Here is an 18,688-nt window from a genome sequence, read left to right as displayed (position 1 = left end):
GTACCTGGTAGTGCTCCTTATCGGAAACGTCGAAACAGTCAGTCTGACCGTCGCAGCGTCACTGGATCTCTACACATTGACCGCTTTAGCACTGGTCTACACGTTGCGTGATTGGTTCTTTGGTCAAACTGTTGTAGAGTGAATTTGTACTATTGATGTTTTATACATGCCTATTGACGGATGACCATTTCAGGGACTAATATGTTTGATTCTCAAGTCAAACTGTAGTAAGCTCTAATAATAATAGAGCTTAGAGTGACGTTCCTCATACACTGATGTATTTTGGCCCATGACTTACCGTATCGATAGGTTCCTGACAGCGTTCCTCGTCGGAACCGTCGAAGCAGTCATTCTGACCGTCGCAGCGTCTCTGGATCTCTACGCATTGACCGCTCCGGCACTGGTAAGAACCCACGTTGCATGTCCGGTTCGCTATGAAACAATATTTATTTATTAATATAACATACAATTTACACAGCATTACAGTTTGCACCAAAGCACTGGCAAATTTAAACTAGCTTAGTGAGAATAATTACAGTATTAATAAAATTATGATTAATTCATGCAAATACACAATATACAATTGGAAAAAAAGGAAATAATAACAAACGGTAGAACACATACACACACATATAATCACGCCTGTATCCCATAAAGGAGTAGGCAGAGCACATGAACTACCAAGTTTCAGTGCCACTCTTGGCAAAAAGGGGTTGAAAGAAATCAAAAGTGTGACATTGCAGTGACAGGTTGCCAGCCTCTCGCCTACGCCACAATTTCAAACACAAACACAAGATTAGAAGCATAAACGGTAGAAATATGTCAAAAAAAGGCTTTATACAATACATGTCAAAAATGCGATGAACAGTCACAGCATTTTATTTTCATTCACCCATCGTCTCACAGTATCTCAAACAATCACGACACACATTCACCCATCTACTATCAAACACATCGCAATCAGGAGCTGATGTCAGGAACGCGTTATATAATATGATTCACTATTGATATCATGTACGTACGTAAGATGCAAAAGTGCATGCGAATTTATCAATACATTCATTCATGATTTGTCCATGCAACTTTGCAGGTCACTGTACACCGCGCGCGCACCGGCCTACTGCGCGAGGCGCTGTGGACGAGAACCCTGCGTATGCTCAATCGAGTTGCTACCCGGATAGATCTGTTCCATTGCTTTGAGAATGACTTCACTAAAGCTTAATTTGTTTGTAATATTGTGTTATGCTAATTAGGATAATTGCAAAATATAATTAGGTTAAGATTGCTACACTATCGTATTAGGTAACTGTAATGGTAGTTGTATCGTTGTTGTAAAAAAAAAATATTTTAAATGTTATTAAATTATATTGCTTGTAAATTAAAAAAGCGACTACTTATTCTCTAGTTTTTAGCACAAATATTATTATTAAACGGCGTCGATGTGTTTGGGGAGTCCCATAAGGGTAATCCACAAGGGTGGGCTTACCGCAGTCAACTTCATCGGAGCCGTCTGTACAGTCTGCGTCGCCGTCGCATCGCCAACCGCCCAGAATACAGTTGCCGGAAGTACACCTAGACAAAATAGATATTATAAACTGAAATAAATGTCATATACAAAGATAATGTGACCAAGGCCTCCAAGTGTTCAAAGCTGGATTCGAACCAGCGTCCTCCGTTATCGCGACGGATGCCTAAACCACTCGGCCTTTCGGACACGGTGGCAAGGGTCGAAATTTTCAAATATATGACACAATTGCCAAAGGCTTATGGCGGCCCCCACAGCACACAAATACAAATACATACAAATTAAATTATTTTGGAAATAAATTAATTTGTTCTAGGAAAATAGTTTTTTTTTATGAAATTAAACCATTAAGAAATTAAAAGCACACAGTATGGCCACTCCCTCTCCCCGCTGAAAGCGCCGCCCGCCGCTAAGACGGGGTTTCAGTTAACTCACAGTTACCGCCTTTCAAAAACGCGAACAGTCAACCTGTCATATCTCACTCATACAAGCATGGTACGCGTTCACCTACACGAGCTTAGAATGTGTGCTAGGAACGCGCCTCTTTCATATATTTGATCGCCAGTGTCCGAGATGTGGTAATGGTGTGAGATGCTACCCAATGCGTGCCATTTTTCCAATAAAGTTTGTCATATGTCTAGTCATACCTTGGACTCAGATAATGTCAATCAGATTCAACTATATGAAAAAAGCGAGTTCCTACACACACAGGCTAAGCTCGTGTAGATGAACGCGCAACATGCTTGTATGAGTGAGATAAGACAGGTCGACTGGTCGCGTTTTGACAGGCGGTAATGTGAGGTACCAGAGAGCAGATCTGTCGCGACAGACTGTATCCTTGTCTCTGTCCCACCTTATAGAGACATGTCAACAGTGTTACACTCACATGAACTCAGTGTCGAGACAGCGCAGCGTGTGACACAGCGGGCCCTCGTCCGAACCGTCCGGGCAGTCTTGGTGCTTGTCGCGACAGCCTGTATGCTTGTCTCTGTCTCACCTTAGCAACATGTCAACAGTGTTACACTCACATGAACTCAGTGTCGAGACAGCGCAGCGTGTGACACAGCGGGCCCTCGTCCGAACCGTCCGGGCAGTCTTGGTGCTTGTCGCGACAGCCTGTATGCTTGTCTCTGTCTCACCTTATCAACATGTCAACGGTGTTACACTCACATGAACTCAGTGTCGAGACAGCGCAGCGTGTGACACAGCGGGCCCTCGTCCGAGCCGTCCGGGCAGTCTTGGTGCTTGTCGCAGACTTGCTCGCGCTCTAAGCAGATCTTACTGTTGCGACATTGGAACTGGTCGAACTCGCAGTAAAACGGCGCTGTGAAAGAGGAAGTGTTTTTTTAACGTGAAAAAAAAAATGAAATAGTTCGGTGCGACCTTTTAAATTACTATTAAATTATGACGTTTTAAATATCTGGTCAGTCAAACCAACCCTGTATAAGAAAATGGCTGCCTGCATTTTTTATGCTTTCCATCGTTTTACGTAATAAATAAATAGCAATGTAGTAATAAATAAATAAGTAAATTAAAAATGTGCTCAAGATTAAATTCTAATAAAAATAACATGAAAACCATAACTCAAACTCAAAAATATATTTTCTCCTCACTAGCTCGGAAACACGTGTTTTGTCTTTAATACCAGCGGGTAAAAACGCATTTTATCCACTAGTGGGTAAAGTAATTTGACCTTGAATAAAGTCAAATTAACTGCTTTAAAATTGATAAAAGTAGGTGAATCTAGCAATAAATATGATTTACCATCTGTGGAACTACTGGAAGCAGTGATAAACACATTTTTTTGCGTTGTAGTTTCCTTGCTATAGTGAGGGGAAAAGTTTTGTGTTACACTCGGGTGCAAATGTATTTTACTTCTCGTGTATTAAAAAACTCGCAAGGTCAGGATTCTATTCTCGATATTCAACTATAGAATCCTTTCACTTGCTCGTTTTTCAATTCCACACTCGGCGTTAAAATACAACTTTGCCCCCTTGTATAACAAATAACTGTTATTCATGTATGCCTATAATTACAAGCTCTTATGAATAGTTCATTATATTAATCTTAATCTAATCTAATGAGGAGGCACACTCAAAGGTTATGACAGATGGCGCCACCTCACTAGTCCATTGCACAGATAAAGAATTTCATAAGTGAGAGCGAGAAGAAGATATTTTTCTCTCTCACACACATGAATGACAGTGACATGCCTAGACACTTGCACAGGCGCCGTCTGGCGGGATAAAATGTCAGTGTGCCTCCTCATTGTCATAGCAAATTTATTGTTGTAATTATTGTTCATAATATAATATTGAGTCGATATATCAACATTTTAATACAGAATCTGGCTCCTGTTTCATAATATAATTTTCAGCATTTCACATAATTATGTCAAAGTTATTTACTATTAGAAAAGGGACTAGTGTAGGACCCTTCCTTGTCTCAATATTCACAATGTAGAAAAGCAGTACCTATTGTTATTATATTTCCTAGCTTCATTCTTAGCGATTTGTTTACATGTTGTAGCTGGGCTCCACGTCACAGCCTTGCACGGATATTTAAAGTAGGGAGGTTTAAAAATCCCCTACTGGCAACACTCCTCAGTTCCCCGATCCATACCGTGTACCCCGATATTCATTCTGTGCTTCCGTGCTCATAGCCTTCGCACGTCACACGATTTTATTTTAAAAACTGTTAGCTGGTTGTTATCAACCATGTCGAAACGAAAAATGTGTGAAGAAAATGACGACATCAGGAGGAAGATTAAATTACTGGAATTACAATTACTACGAAATTCCAAGCGACAAAGAATCATGATTCATTCTGATCACGAAAATGAAGGTGAGTTTGTCAATAACCTACCCTCAAAAAATATTTTTTTTCTTTTTATATGTTATGATACCCTCATAATGGTGATATTTTATTTTTTATATTATACATATCGTATAAAGTAATTTGTAATGATGTTAAGTGTGTAAGTAGCTCGTAAGCTACAGAAGCCTGCACATATTGAAATTGCTAGTGTTCACTCGTGATGCGAGACGCCAACTGGGCCATCTCTTTCACGCAAAAATGTCCAATTATGATGCGAGACGCCAACAGGGCTATCTCTGTCATATATTTTAAATGATTAATCCCTACTTTGTATGTGTGATGCGAGACGCCATCAGGGCTATCTCTTTCACAAAATACATACAGAACTGATGTCGCATAACGCGTATTAAGACAGACTAATTGTTTTAGGATCAGATAGCGATGTGTCAGAAAACCTCGATCGAGGTGATTTATGTGCCTTCGCATCCCCGCCGCGCGTCGCGCGGGGCCCGGCGCCCGCGCCCGCGCCCGTGCCCACTCCCGCGCCTCGACCGCCATCGCCGCCGCCGCCACCCGCGCCCGCGCCCGCGCCGCCAACTGTCACTAATGCGCCTTCGACTTCTGATCCTGTGAACACACAAGACTCTACAGATCTCGATGATGAGATTCTAGAAGTGTTAGGCGACGCACCGAAATCAGAAATAAAAATGGGGAAACCGACACATAAAGATTTAGCATCGAGATGGCAAGAGATTCTAGATAAAGGGTTAGTCAAAGAGACTAAAGATAAATTAACTGAATCCTATCTTATTCCTGAAAATTGTGATTTATTAGTTGCGCCATTGCTGAATCCGGAAGTGAGAACGGCGTTAGCGGAAAATCTGGTAAAACGAGACAACGCCATTATGATGAAACAAAATCAGATCGCCATAGCGATTGCCGCTCTTAATCAAGCGGCCGAGTTAATAATTGCTAAAGAACAACACACCAAGATCTTGAAACCGATTAGCGACGCTTGCAGGCTCCTGTGTGATAGCCACTGTTCGGATACTAAGACGAGGCGCGGATTCGTCATTTCAGCGATTAACCCTGATATGAAAGATGTACTTAGCGAAACCAAGCGCAACAAGTTTTTGTTTGGAGATAATGTATCCGAGAAATTAAAATCTGCAAAAACAATAAAACAGTCCGGAGCCGACCTGAAACAAGCAAAAAATTTTCGTTCCAACAAATTTCACATAAATAACTTCGTGAAAACGGATCGTTACAATGGCAATAATCGTTTAAACTGGAAGACGACGCCTCGGAAAATAAGGCCGAAAGCCGACTACTCGTACAGCGGGAGGAGTCGCCAGTCGCAGCGCAGCGAGCCACGCCACGGCCACGGCTCTCAACGACGGGGGACCGCGGAGCGCCCGGCCTGGAGGAGCAGGAGACGATAGACGCAGAGGTAGCGTACGCCGGCCGGCTTCGATATTACTTGGCACAGTGGGAGCAAATCACGGACGATCAGACAGTTTTATCATGGTTACAAGGATATAAAATTCCATTCACTTGTACACCTTTTCGTCCTGATGCTCCAAGTGTTTATCCGAAATCAGATACTGAGCATACTGAATATTCTAAAGCAATAGGGTCATTGTTAAAAATGCAGGCTATCTCAGAATGTGATCACGTAGATAACGAATTTTTATCAAGCATATTTCTTGTTCCAAAACCAAATGGCGACAAAAGGTTTATTTTAAATTTAAAATGTTTAAATAAATTTATAAAACCTCAACATTTTAAAATGGAGGATTATAGGACAGCGTCAAAACTAATAACCAAAAATTGTTTTATGGCATCTATTGATTTGAAAGACGCATATTTTTTAATCCCTGTACATGAACATCACCAACGGTTTCTTCGGTTTAAATATAACAATAAGTTATATAAATTTAATGTACTTCCTTTTGGTTTATGTACTGCGCCATATGTTTTCACTAAACTGCTTAAACCTGTTATAGAAAACTTGAGATCGAATGGTTACATGTCAGTTATCTATCTAGACGATATACTTTGCTTTGGTAGAACTTACTTAGAATGTCAGGAGAATGTAACTTTTACTAAAAATATGCTTGAAAATCTCGGGTTCATAATTAATGTTGAGAAAAGCTGTTTGGCACCAAAACAGCAATGCAAATTCTTAGGATTTATATTTGATTCAGTGAACATGACACTTAGTCTCCCAGAGAATAAGAAAGCTAAAATACTAGAACAATCAATTAAGTTTAAATTACTTACAAAATGCAAGTTACGCGACTTTGCCGCGTTTATCGGACTCCTGACATCCGCCTGCCCAGCCGTCCAATATGGATGGCTGTACACTAAACAATTTGAAAGACATAAATATCTTTGCCTTTTAGAAAACTCAAATTACGATCAAGTAATCTCGTTGCCTAGTAAATTTAAAGATGATTTTAATTGGTGGATTGACAATGTAGGGTCCAACAGTCCCTTTAGATTTAACAAATTTAAATTGGAGATCTTTTCAGACGCTTCTTTAAGCGGATTTGGAACATTTTGTAATAGTCAGGAAGTTTACGGTTTTTGGAAAGATAATGAAAAAGACATGCATATTAATAGCCTAGAATTAATAGCTGCCTTTTTAGGTTTAAAGACATTTGCAAAACACGTGTCAAATTGTGAATTGTTACTAAGGATTGATAATGTTACTGCCATTTCTTGTATTAATCGTATGGGCAGTATTCAATACCCACATTTAAATAGCATATGTCGCGACATCTGGCAATGGTGTGAAGACAGAAAAATAATATTATTTGCGTCTTATATAAATACTCATGAAAATATAGAGGCAGACCATCTTTCGCGCAAAAAATTTACTGATACAGAATGGGAGTTATGTGATGATGCTTTTCAAGTGATTGTAAATACCTACGGCTATCCTACAATAGATTTGTTCGCTAGCCGAAGCAACGCTAAGTGCCGCCGGTATGTGTCGTGGAAGAACGACCCAGACGCCTGGGCAGTAGACGCATTTACAATCACGTGGAATAATACCTTCTTCTACGCATTTCCACCTTTTTCCATCATATTAAAAACCTTACAGAAAATTATATTAGATAAAGCCGTAGGAATTTTGGTTGTGCCATATTGGCCTACTCAGCCCTGGTTTCCAATTTTGAGAAAAATTGCCACGTCGAGTTTCATACATTTTGAACCAAATCCTAACTTGTTAAAATCTCCTTTCAGATTGTCCCACAACTTGAACAAGACGCTTACATTGGTTGCCGTGAAATTGTCCGGAAATCGTTATCACAGAAATTATTGAACGATACGTCCATAGAAATTATAATGTCATCCCTTTCAGAAAATACTTACAAGCAATATGACAGTTGTTTAAAGAGTTGGTTAATTTACTCTAATAATCATTGTATAAATTATTTGAAGCCGTCTGTTACCGATGTTATAAATTTTTTAGCATTTATTTATGAAAATGGTGCTCAATATGGTACAATAAATTCGCATAAGTCTGCGATTTCTTTGTTGTTAGGTCCGGCATATCTAGAAGACGAGCGAATTAAAAGATTCATGAAAGGTGTATTTCGTCTAAGACCGACTGCCCCTAAATATGATTTAACTTGGGACCCTGGTATTGTTCTTCGTTATTTATCAAATAAAGGGCCGAATGATTCACTTGATTTAGAAAATTTATCAAAAAAGTTGTCAACATTATTGGCACTTGTAACCGCACATAGAGTGCAAACTTTGACCTTGATTAAATTAAATAATGTTAGTATTATAGATAATACAGAGGTCTTAATTAGGATACCAGATCTAATAAAAACATCCCGCTTAAATTCAACACAACCTTTATTAAAATTGCCATTTTTTGATCAAAATCCAAATATATGTCCAGCGAGATGTTTGATTTCTTACATTAACAAAACCAGGTCTCTGCGGTCAGGTGATCATGACAATTTATTCATTAGTTACAGAAGACCTCACTCGAAATTATCATCCCAGCGACTAAGCCATTGGATTAAGGACACACTAAAACAGAGTTGTTTAGATACCACCATATTCGGTGCACACAGCACCCGGCACGCGGCTACATCCAGAGCCAACTCGCTCGGCATAAGCTTAGATGTGATTCGAAAAACGGCGGGTTGGACTCCGTCCTCCTCCGTGTTTGCTAGATTCTATAATAGGGAAATTGCAGTCGACCACAAAAATCAATTTGCTCAAGCAGTTCTGTCTTGTACTTCACACACTAATTAAAATTGTTTAATAATGCTAAATATAAATAAGATACCTAGTTTATTTTTTCGTTTCGAAATAAAATGTTGAAATATTTTTTCTTTTTTGTATTAATATTATTTCTCTCAACATCTACAACATGTAAACAAATCGCTAAGAATGAAGCTAGGAAATATAATTAATGATCAAACGAACTTACCTGTACGTGAAGTTCGATCATAATTATATGAGTAGCTTCATTCGACGCGATTATTAATAACCCTCCCAATAAATTCCCATCCCATACAAAAAAAAAAAAAAAAAAAGCTTTTAACGAATATGAATATCGGGGTACACGGTATGGATCGGGGAACTGAGGAGTGTTGCCAGTAGGGGATTTTTAAACCTCCCTACTTTAAATATCCGTGCAAGGCTGTGACGTGGAGCCCAGCTACAACATGTAAACAAATCGCGTCGAATGAAGCTACTCATATAATTATGATCGAACTTCACGTACAGGTAAGTTCGTTTGATCATTAATTATTGTTAATATAAATGCTATAATCATATATTATAGAACTTACGCGTAAAAGTTGCCGTGGATTCTTGCGGACAAATCTCATCGTATGCAATGCAACCGCCGTTACATTCAATCTGATTGGGGAGACATTTCCTCGGGCCAGGAGTACTCGCTGAAAAAATCAAATGTCGTCAAGCGTTGCTACGAGCATTTAAGCAAAATCACACAGTTGGCAATGTTGGCTACTTGGCTAACTTCGTGGGCCTACTAAACCTACAATACTGTCGCTTGTCATATGTAATATTGTTAGGTTTCCTAAATACAGCGTAATTTAAAGACATATATCTGATTGACCTAACTTGTATATTCTGTATGTTTTTTAACGCTTGTGCCATCGATCCTGCACGTTGGGAGGAGCTTGCGGCAAAACGGTCATCTTGGCGATCTGATGTCTTCAAGTCTATCAAGTCGTTTGAGGAGGACCGGCTAGCGACGCGAAACGTCAACTGCGCAAGAAAAGGCCTAAGCCCTCCTACGTGAACACGTACAATACGGATGGTCAACTTTACTGTCATGAATGTAAAAGAGTGTTTAAGAGCAAGTTTGGCCTGACCATCCACATAAGAGCTCATGAAAGGAAAATCCCGTGATTGCCGAGGTCGCCGTCATCGAAATCGATTTGTAAGTACCTACATTTTCGGGTAGTTACAACATTTGTCAGTTAACCAACCAAATACAAATGGATCTGCCACTGAGCGACCTGTCTTTAACCTTCGTATCTGGTCGTGGAATGTTATCATTTACCCTCAACTGGCAAAAACCAGCGTTTTCAGGGTAGATTTTGTTTAGATTTATATTAATAACATCATCGGCGTAACCAAATCCCACAGACTTCGCTGGTTCGGCCACCTACTAATAACGGGCTCGGATCGGGCTGCTAAGAGGGAAATCTAGGAAGACCAATTGGTGGCGCCCGGCGGGTCGGCCCAGATACCGCCGGGGTGACAATGCGGATCTGTGTCAGCTACAAACAGATAATTTGCAGGAAGCTGCGCAGGATCGGGATAAGTGGCGTGCTCTCGTTTTGGAGGACAAGATCCTCTTTAGATCACAGAGCCATACTAGTTAGTTAGTTATTTAAATAGCTAAAGATACAAACTATAGTGACTGAAGAATTGACAAACAAGCCGAGTACCCTTGGCGTATACAATGCCTCAAGAGTCTAGAGTGACTTTAAAAGGAGTTATGGTAGAAAAATCTCAAGATCCGGCGGTTGCTCGGCAGACTTCTTGCCATGGTGGTTGCGTAATCTACAGCAACTATGGTTTGTAGTTTTAAGTTCTTCACAAAACTCATTGTAGGTAAGTTACTCACGTGAACAATCTTCCTCATCCTCCCCATCCTTGCAATCCCTTTCCCCATCGCACCTCTTAATCACCGGTATACACTCGTTGCTCTTGTAACAATACGCCTCATCCCCTTTACACTCTGCCAGCTTGGTACAATTACCCCCTTCAACTAGCAATCCAGGGGGGCAAAGGCACTTGTAAGAGGTCGGTTTTTCGATGGCGGGGAAGGTGCCTAAGATGGGGAGGGTGGGGGTTTGGACGCAGATGTGGGAGCAAGGGTTGTTGGTGCAAGGGTGGGGAACGGGAGGGGTGGAGCCGGGAGTAAATGTCGCTTGGAGGTGAAGGTGACTTGCGTTCGGGAATATTGCTGGAAAGAGAAAATAAAGATGGTTACGAAAAACTTAGTTAAATATAATCAAAAGTATGAAATCGTAGGTAAGTGAAATTCTATTCCGATAAATTGGTATTATTGTTAAAAAGATGTCCCCTACAAAAACTCTTTTGAAGAAACTTGACTGATCTAAGGACATTTCTACATCGATAGGTATCTAATAGGTTACAAAATGCAAGAAAAAATCGGATAGAAGATTTTCGTTACTTATTCCTCTTATAAAGTTGGGCAATAAATCAGACAGAAATTTGTAGTTTTCAAGCAATAACCGCGCACACAATCGGGGGGCGTAGCCGAATGGCATTTCTGCGACGCGAAACGCCGCCGAAATGTAGTCTGCCTCTGTCACGCCAATACGCAAGAGCGATAGAGATAGATAGCTACGAAAGAGATATTATCGAGAGCGTTTCATGAGCGTTTGTGCATTTGGCTACGCATACAGGAGACATATCTTCAACTTCTTCAAGTTATTAGAATTCGCCTCTTGACTAACCTAAGATCCGATTCAGCTGAAGTTTATCTGTTATTACTAAATAATTGTTTTTGTGTTTTTTGTGCATTACTTGTAAACTATGTGAGGTGTTCAATAAAGATTATTGTATTGTGTCCCAATATGTATTTATTAATTAGGTTTAATACGTACACAGCTCGACGCGCCTCGGCGTAGTCGTTGCCAACATATACTCGTCCCAGAACACTCGAGAAGTCCTCCCATCAGACCAGAAGATGTAAGGCATAGTCACGGCCAAGCTGCTTGCGGGTGTCGGAATGCGTTTTCTGAGATCTTGTTTGAAATCTGAGGAAATTATTCTAAATATATAAAAGAAGAAACTGACTGACTGACTGACTGACATATCAACAGCCGAAACCGCTGGTTCTAGAGATTCCAAATTTGACATGCAGGTTCCTTGTAAGATGTAAAGGAGCACTAAGAAAAGATTTTGCAAAATTCACCTCCTAAGGGGGTGAAATGGGGGTTGAAAGTTTGTATGGGACAACAAGATTAGATTGGGATGCGGGAGAAGCCGCGGGAAAAAGCTAGTTATGTATAAAACACGTACGAACTGCACTAACATGTCATTCTATTTCTGACAGACTGTTCAAAAAATAATGAGGTTGATTGAAGTTAAATGACAAATACGAATACGAACGTCTCCGAGAAAACATGATGGTAAAGGTTTTTTCATCACACTGTGTTGTAATGAGCTATTTTACCGCCCTAGGGCGGTAAAGTGAATACCTGGGTGGGGGCTTCCACGACCTGTCAAAAATTACAAGATGGCGGACGAATGTTCGGAATGTCAGCGTAGGTATTTCAATAAATTTAGTCTAAAATTTGGTTATTACTTCGCAAGTGTGATGAAAAACCTTTTATGTATATCACGGGCGGCTGAAGGATTACAAACTCGAGTCATTAAAGCCCTCCGCCTTCATATAATAGTCGGGCTTCAAACAGCCTCTCATGCGTAATCTTTTTTTTTTTATTATAAATGGGCTTACTCTTGACCACAGACTAGCCAAAGGCAAAGACGTGGCCTACGATGGAGTGAGCTCGCCCAGAAGATGCCTGTTCACTCTTGATTTGAAGGTTGCCGGGTTATATGAGCTCGGAAATATAGCCGCCGACAAGGAATTCCACTCCTTGGCAGTGCGCATAAGAAAAGAAGAAGCAAAGCGCTTCGTGCGGATTCGTGGAATATCCACCAAGTAAGGATGGAGACCGGCCGTGCGTCTAAGAGTCCGATGGTAGAATCCTTCACTTTCCACCCTTAATACACAATGTAGGTACTACAATTTTAACCCCCGACGCAAAAACGACAACGAACGGATGAACCGATTTAGATTTAGTTTTTTTTTCTTTGAAAGCTGAATTAGTCGGGAGGGTTTTAGCCATGTTTGATGGAGATCGGTCCCCTATGAAGGTTTTTTTTTTATTTAAATTTTGTATTGTGGTATAATAACCATTTAGTTCAAATTAGAGATTGGTAAAGTTGTGAGAGACATACGGAGTTGTACGGCATCAAGGGTGATCGCCACAATACGGGTGTTTCTCCTCATGATTTACCTGTTTGTTCAGAGCAAAGACCATAGGGTACAGTGCTCCCAAATGAACAGGAAAATTGTACATCTCTACCTCTTTACACCCGAGAAAAGGATCGATAGGGTTGTTTACTAACGACGTGTCGAATTTAACGGAAAATAAAGAATACACGGAGTATAAGAAAAGGCGGCAAATATGAATGTAGGGCTCAGCAGCCAATCGTCTTCCTAAACCTTGACGTTGGTGGATTCATCGACGAGCCATAACACATAAAAATTGATTTAAATTATAGGGCTAAATAATGTTTATTGTCTCAAAAAATTGAACTTCGCGCCATTTTTTGACAAGATTTGATTGACCGTCTTTAGGCTGGCTTTAGTGTCACGCGGACCGTCCGCGCGGAGCGATCTGCACGATCGATTTGTATGAAGTTGATGTTGCCGTCCGCGCGGACCCGTCCGCGCCACTCTAAATCTAAAACGCTCACTGAACTTAATACATATTAGTCCGGTGCGGATTGCTCCGCGCGGTCGGTCCGCGTGATACTAAAACCAGCCTTAGCTAGAATGGAAGTGATATGTCGAACATCTCAAACACGTACCTCTAGGCAACGTCCGTAGATGGAGGAACTCGATGGTGTTGCTGCCCTCGTCTGATATAGCCACCATGTCGGAGTCATGCAGACTGCGAAGTCTCACGCGGGGTCCTAAACAAACATTTTACGAGTAGTAGTAGTATCACAACAGCCTTCTGGATCCCTGCCAAATTTTTGTGCTTTTGAATTTAGAACTTTATTTTATTTTTGTAAAAGTTCAAACCAGGATCCAGGAGGATATAGTTCAAAACAAAGTTTCTTCCTGCTGTCTTATCCCATTGTACTATCATACCATATGATCCATTGAAATCGTACATTCAGCCTTGCATCAAATGAGGTAGTTCTAATTGGTGTTTCATATTGTTGTATATGCAATAGTGATGCGGCATCTAAGTTTTCCACCTCGAAAGCCAATGGGGTCATTATTAAATACACGAAAACCTTAAAAAATTTCAGCATTTGTGATTTTTTTCAACAAAGTACCCACGGTACGGCAAAAGTCACTATACACAATTTAAAGTAGACACAATTTGTAATTAAATGAGACTAATTTGGTCTTGGTACGCCAAATAGTTTCGAAGATTCGGCTTCTCAAGGGTTCGCAATATGAAGTAGGGTTAGTTAGTGAAATAAGGTAGTTAACGATAAATGAACTAGACTGGACCTTCGAATCCACAGCACTCCTTTAGGAGAAAGCTTACCGAGGTAGTATGTCTCTGTCAACTGATCAGGAAGGTCAAAATCATCATCTGATGGTGGATCATCAACGAGTAGTTTACCAACATTGGTAAACACCAGACCTGGTACATTACCGCAAAATTGTCCACTGCAGTAGGTGCAAACAGCTGAGCTGTTGACACTTACTTTCTCGCAACCAGAACTGCTGGTACAACCTTCTTTGTAAGTACAGAGAATTGTTCATTTTAAGCAGAACCTGAGTTGTTGGTGGTTCCAGCTTCGGTTGAGAAATGAAGCCTTGTGGACTCCGTAAGAATTCATCTTCAGTATGGATTAAAAAAGATTATACACCTCCGAACAGCTCCAACTACTTTTCCCTTTTGTCGAAATTGTGCAAAACTTTGAATGGCTGTATCTTAGTAAATATATGGCTTACCAAGACAAAATTATATTCATAATAACGATAATTTAGTAGACATCAAATTGTTCATAGCCACTTTTGCCGTTCAAAAAGTTTTTGGTGGTAAAATTTAACAAAAGTCAGAAAAAGTCATAAAATTTTACGGATTTTCATGAATTTAATTATGACCCCATGGGCTTTCGAGGTGGAAAACTTGGATTTGACATTACTATTTCATCTCTAATAACATATAATACAAATTAGAACTACCTCATTTGATGCAAGGCGACACCCCTTAATTGATACGATTTCAATGGATCAATAGATTAAATATAAGAAGATAATACCATCCCATACATTAAAATGCGATCGCCTAAGAACACCCACACACTACACCACACGTAGATGGCGCCACAAAGAATGCCTTGTTTAAGCTTAAGCGTTAAGTGTCACTTTCGAGCCATAAATCCATGTCAAGTCAAGACATAAACGCGTCTATAATATTTAAATCTTCTTTAAATAGTAGCGCGTTGATATACTTGAGTGCGGTGGCTCGTGACAAGACAAATTAATTTTAGTTTAGCATATCGCATTCATATGAATACTAAAGTTAAAAATTAACCAACTATGAAAACTTAATAACATTAGACAAATAGAAAAAAAATAGTTAGAGGAGTTCCTCCTCGCGGAAGAAGTGAAACTTTCGTAATGTTGTTTTTCAAAATTCGAGTTGGCCACATTGAGTGTTAAACGTCAAAACGCTGTCTAGTCATTTGGAAGTCGCTTAGGCACGGCACAGACAGTCTTAAAAATTCATAATCTTAAAAAAGATTTGCATGCAACCTGTCAGTTCAATCTGAAAATTCTGTCAGTTTGAACTGACAGGTTGCATACGAATCCTTTTTAAGGTTATGAATTTTTAAGACTGTCTGTGGCGTGCCTTAAGCTAGGAACATACTACGCGGACGTCCGTCGTAAATCGACCGCGGACGGGGATCTGGACAATGAATATACACTTAACCGTGCAAACTATCGGTCGAAGGACGTGGACGTGGCCTTGAGCGCATGGACGTCTGATCGAAATCTGGCTCGCTGGATGTTTTGTGACCGTGCACACTGCACACTGATCGGTCGCGGTCGCGGTCGATTTACGACGGACGTCCGCGTAGTATGTTCCTAGCTTTTCACTTCAAAAATAAAAATAATTATACCTTTCAAATTGTTCAATAACACGTGTTGGTGTTCTCTCTCGTCACCGTCTAAGCCAATGCTGTCAATATGTAGTTCATTATTCTGCTCACTCTCCACTACAGCTACGAGAAGTCTCCTGTAACAATCATTAAAAATAAATTAATAAAAAGGGAGGTAAGGGGAATATTGGTGACGAGTTTTATAATTCGCGACAGCCGCAGGTACAGGTGAATAGTACTTATTTTTCAGTACAAGTGGAAGACCTAGGTGAACTTTTCTTGTTCAAATCGGAAAAATATTGCAAAAAGGCCAGATCAGAAGTACTCGAAACCGACGAGCACTGTATGAGAAACGTTATGAAAGTGTGTGAAGCGAAAGTGGTTTGTCAGGATCGTAGTAAATGGAAATCCGTGATCTCTGATCCGTGATTATATGTATGTATGTGATGAAAAAAAATGCAGCGTGCTAAGTGTAGGTTTCAGTAGTTAGCAATGAGGAGACCAAGAATATTCTAGCACAACGCCCCCTGGCTCTTATTAAAACTTTCATATCAAAATCGTACCCCAAATGCTGCAGAATATATAGAAACTGACAAGTATCTCCTGATTTAGGGTCCATTCCTCCAAAGATAATAATATTAGTGTGTTGTCATGGCAACCCATACGATTTGACAGTTAGTCGAATATCGAGAGAAAAATGGGCCCTAAGGAAGCGGCGGAGTAATGCTCGCTTGCCGTCCTTCAGATACAACACTCTCTTTCTGTCCTGCACGGGTAGCATGGTCGCGCGATAGACGATAAAATATCAGGCCGTCTCTATCGCACTATTAGTAAGTGCGATAAGGACGGCCACATGTTTTATCATTTATCGCGCGACCATGATTGCCTGCCTGCTTTTAAAAATTTCAAGAAACACCCACTCCACATCACATGGCTGCCCTGCCAAACCTTTCTTTTTTTCCGGTGTGGGAATGCTGTTACAAAGTACCCCTGTCCTGTTTATGCCACGTCCCGGCTCTTCACATTCTGAAAGAGGGAGAAGGAGCCTTTCTGCTAAACCCACACCGGTGTTTCTCACCAAATGATGGAACAAAGGACATTAATGCGTCTCCTGCGCGGCATCCCCAGGGAGAGCACGTGAGGCTCTCACCTGCCGGCTCTTCACGTTGTGAAAGAGGGTTAAGAGCCTATCTCCTAAAGCCACAGGCGTTTCCCACCAATGACTGAATCAAGGACATTAATGCATCGCCTGCGCGGCTGCCCCAATAGCATCTTGAGCTCATTTATGGAGTGCAATGATGGCCCCATGCTCAACCGCTGCTGGCAAATACTACACACTGCCGCTGTGTAGGTTTAGTTGTGAATTATCTTAGCTTTTATTTTAGAATTAGGTACGTGTCTTCCAAAGCTACCATTAGTTTTTTTTTTAATGTTCTACTAAACATTTATAGACCTTGAGTCTGAATTAAATGACTTAAGAAACGGATTATATCGCGTAAAATGAATTTACAATTCATCCCGGCGTTTCGAACACTTTACAGCATTCGTGGTCAACGGGTGATTTTTCCTCAGTCACCCGCTGACCAAGAATGATATAAAGTGTTCGAAACATCGGGATGAATTGTAAATTCATTATACGCATTATATAGTCATATTTCATGAGTAACTATCGCGGTAACCGAAGACGATAAATGATTTTAATTTATTTATCCTACCACGACGATCTTACCCGAAATGCTGTAGAATACAGAAGCTGACAGGTATCTCTTGATCAGGGAAGCGGTGGAGTAACGCCCTCTTGCCGTCCTTCAGGGAAAACACTTCCAGGAACCGCCGGCCAGAATCCAGCACGTACAGATTGTCGGTCACGTGATCTGGAAACAATTGATTTCGTATGTTTTTGACTGTATCACCTAAGGTCCGTATAGACGGATAAAGGCTAAGAAAAAAACGTACCTCAAAGCCCTAGAGAAAAAGGTATGGTGGCATAGATGGCATAACACCTTTGGGGAACGCTCGGCTAGATGGCGCTAGTATTTGACATTTTAACACATATCAAGCTAACGGCCCGCTGGGATTTTAAAATTCATAAATATAGATCATAGAGAAATATAAGAATAATATAATAATAGAATAAGAATAGAATAGTAAAGAAATACGCCACAAAAGGGGTCCCTATAATTTGTAATTAATTTTAAAAGAAGTATTTATGTAATAAATTTAAGGGAATAATAAAGGATTTATTATTTTTCCCCGCACTAGCTCAGAAACACGTGTTTTGTCCTTTAATACCAGCGTGTAAAAACGCATTTTATCTACTAGTGGGTGGGATCCACACGGAGTGGGAGCCCGAAAACTCGAATCGGGGATCTGGCAGACCCCGACAGCGATGGCGGAACGAACTGGACTCCTTTTTGAAGGAATGGCCAGACACGGCTTTGAATAGAGAGAAGTGGAAAAATTGGGGGGGAGGCCTTTGCCCAGCAGTGGGACACGACAGGCTCCAAATAATAATAATAATAATAGCATAAGAAAAAAGATAAATAAAGGAAATAATAAAATAATAGTGGGTAAAGTAATTTGACCTTGAATAAAGTCAAATTAACTGCTTTAAAATTGAAGTAGGTGAATCTAGTAATACAGATGATTTACCACCTGTGGAACTACTGGAAGCAGTGATAAACGCATTTTTTGCGTTGTAGTTTCCTCGCTATAGTGAGGGGAAAAGTTTTGTGTTACACTCGGGTGCAAATGTATTTTACTTCTCGTGTGTTAAAAAACTCGCAAGTTCAGGATTCTATTTTCGAACCACTCGCTTCGCTCGTGGTTCAACTATAGAATCCTTTCACTTGCTCGTTTTTCAATTCAACACTCGGCGTTAAAATACAGCCTTGTATAACAAATAACTATTAGTAAAGAACTATTTTGGCCATTTTTTTTTCA

General features: G+C 40.3%; 2 protein-coding genes across 3 annotated transcripts in view; one reads left to right on the top strand and one right to left on the bottom strand.

Moving 5' to 3' along the window:
• The window catches only part of LOC125237889 (putative vitellogenin receptor), a 96,563-nt gene that overhangs the window by 38,699 nt on the left and 39,176 nt on the right, over positions 1 to 18,688 (bottom strand). The window contains exons 16-24 of the mRNA XM_048145126.1: positions 17,475 to 17,619; positions 15,767 to 15,882; positions 13,484 to 13,588; positions 11,485 to 11,637; positions 10,476 to 10,817; positions 9,166 to 9,273; positions 2,696 to 2,849; positions 1,487 to 1,572; positions 299 to 432 (exon numbers count right to left, since the gene is read on the bottom strand). Of these exons, the coding sequence (XP_048001083.1) occupies positions 299 to 432; positions 1,487 to 1,572; positions 2,696 to 2,849; positions 9,166 to 9,273; positions 10,476 to 10,817; positions 11,485 to 11,637; positions 13,484 to 13,588; positions 15,767 to 15,882; positions 17,475 to 17,619 (1,343 nt within the window). The remainder of the gene's footprint in view (positions 1 to 298; positions 433 to 1,486; positions 1,573 to 2,695; positions 2,850 to 9,165; positions 9,274 to 10,475; positions 10,818 to 11,484; positions 11,638 to 13,483; positions 13,589 to 15,766; positions 15,883 to 17,474; positions 17,620 to 18,688) is intronic.
• Positions 4,177 to 8,869, top strand: LOC125237888. Of its 2 annotated transcripts, none has more exons than XM_048145124.1 (2): positions 4,177 to 4,369; positions 7,595 to 8,869. In XM_048145124.1, exons 1-2 carry the CDS (start codon positions 4,364 to 4,366, stop codon positions 8,621 to 8,623), a joined length of 1,035 nt encoding a protein of 344 aa, XP_048001081.1. In that variant the 5' UTR covers positions 4,177 to 4,363; the 3' UTR covers positions 8,624 to 8,869. The 2 variants fall into 2 exon arrangements, with proteins under 2 accessions (XP_048001081.1, XP_048001082.1); XM_048145125.1 differs by lacking the exon at positions 4,177 to 4,369 and adding an exon at positions 5,666 to 5,792.

Source organism: Leguminivora glycinivorella, chromosome 22, assembly GCF_023078275.1.
Source record: "Leguminivora glycinivorella isolate SPB_JAAS2020 chromosome 22, LegGlyc_1.1, whole genome shotgun sequence".
Classification (NCBI taxonomy): domain Eukaryota; kingdom Metazoa; phylum Arthropoda; class Insecta; order Lepidoptera; family Tortricidae; genus Leguminivora; species Leguminivora glycinivorella.
The sequence above is the reverse complement of the archived record's forward strand: the minus strand, read 5'-3'. Positions and strand labels throughout refer to the sequence as shown.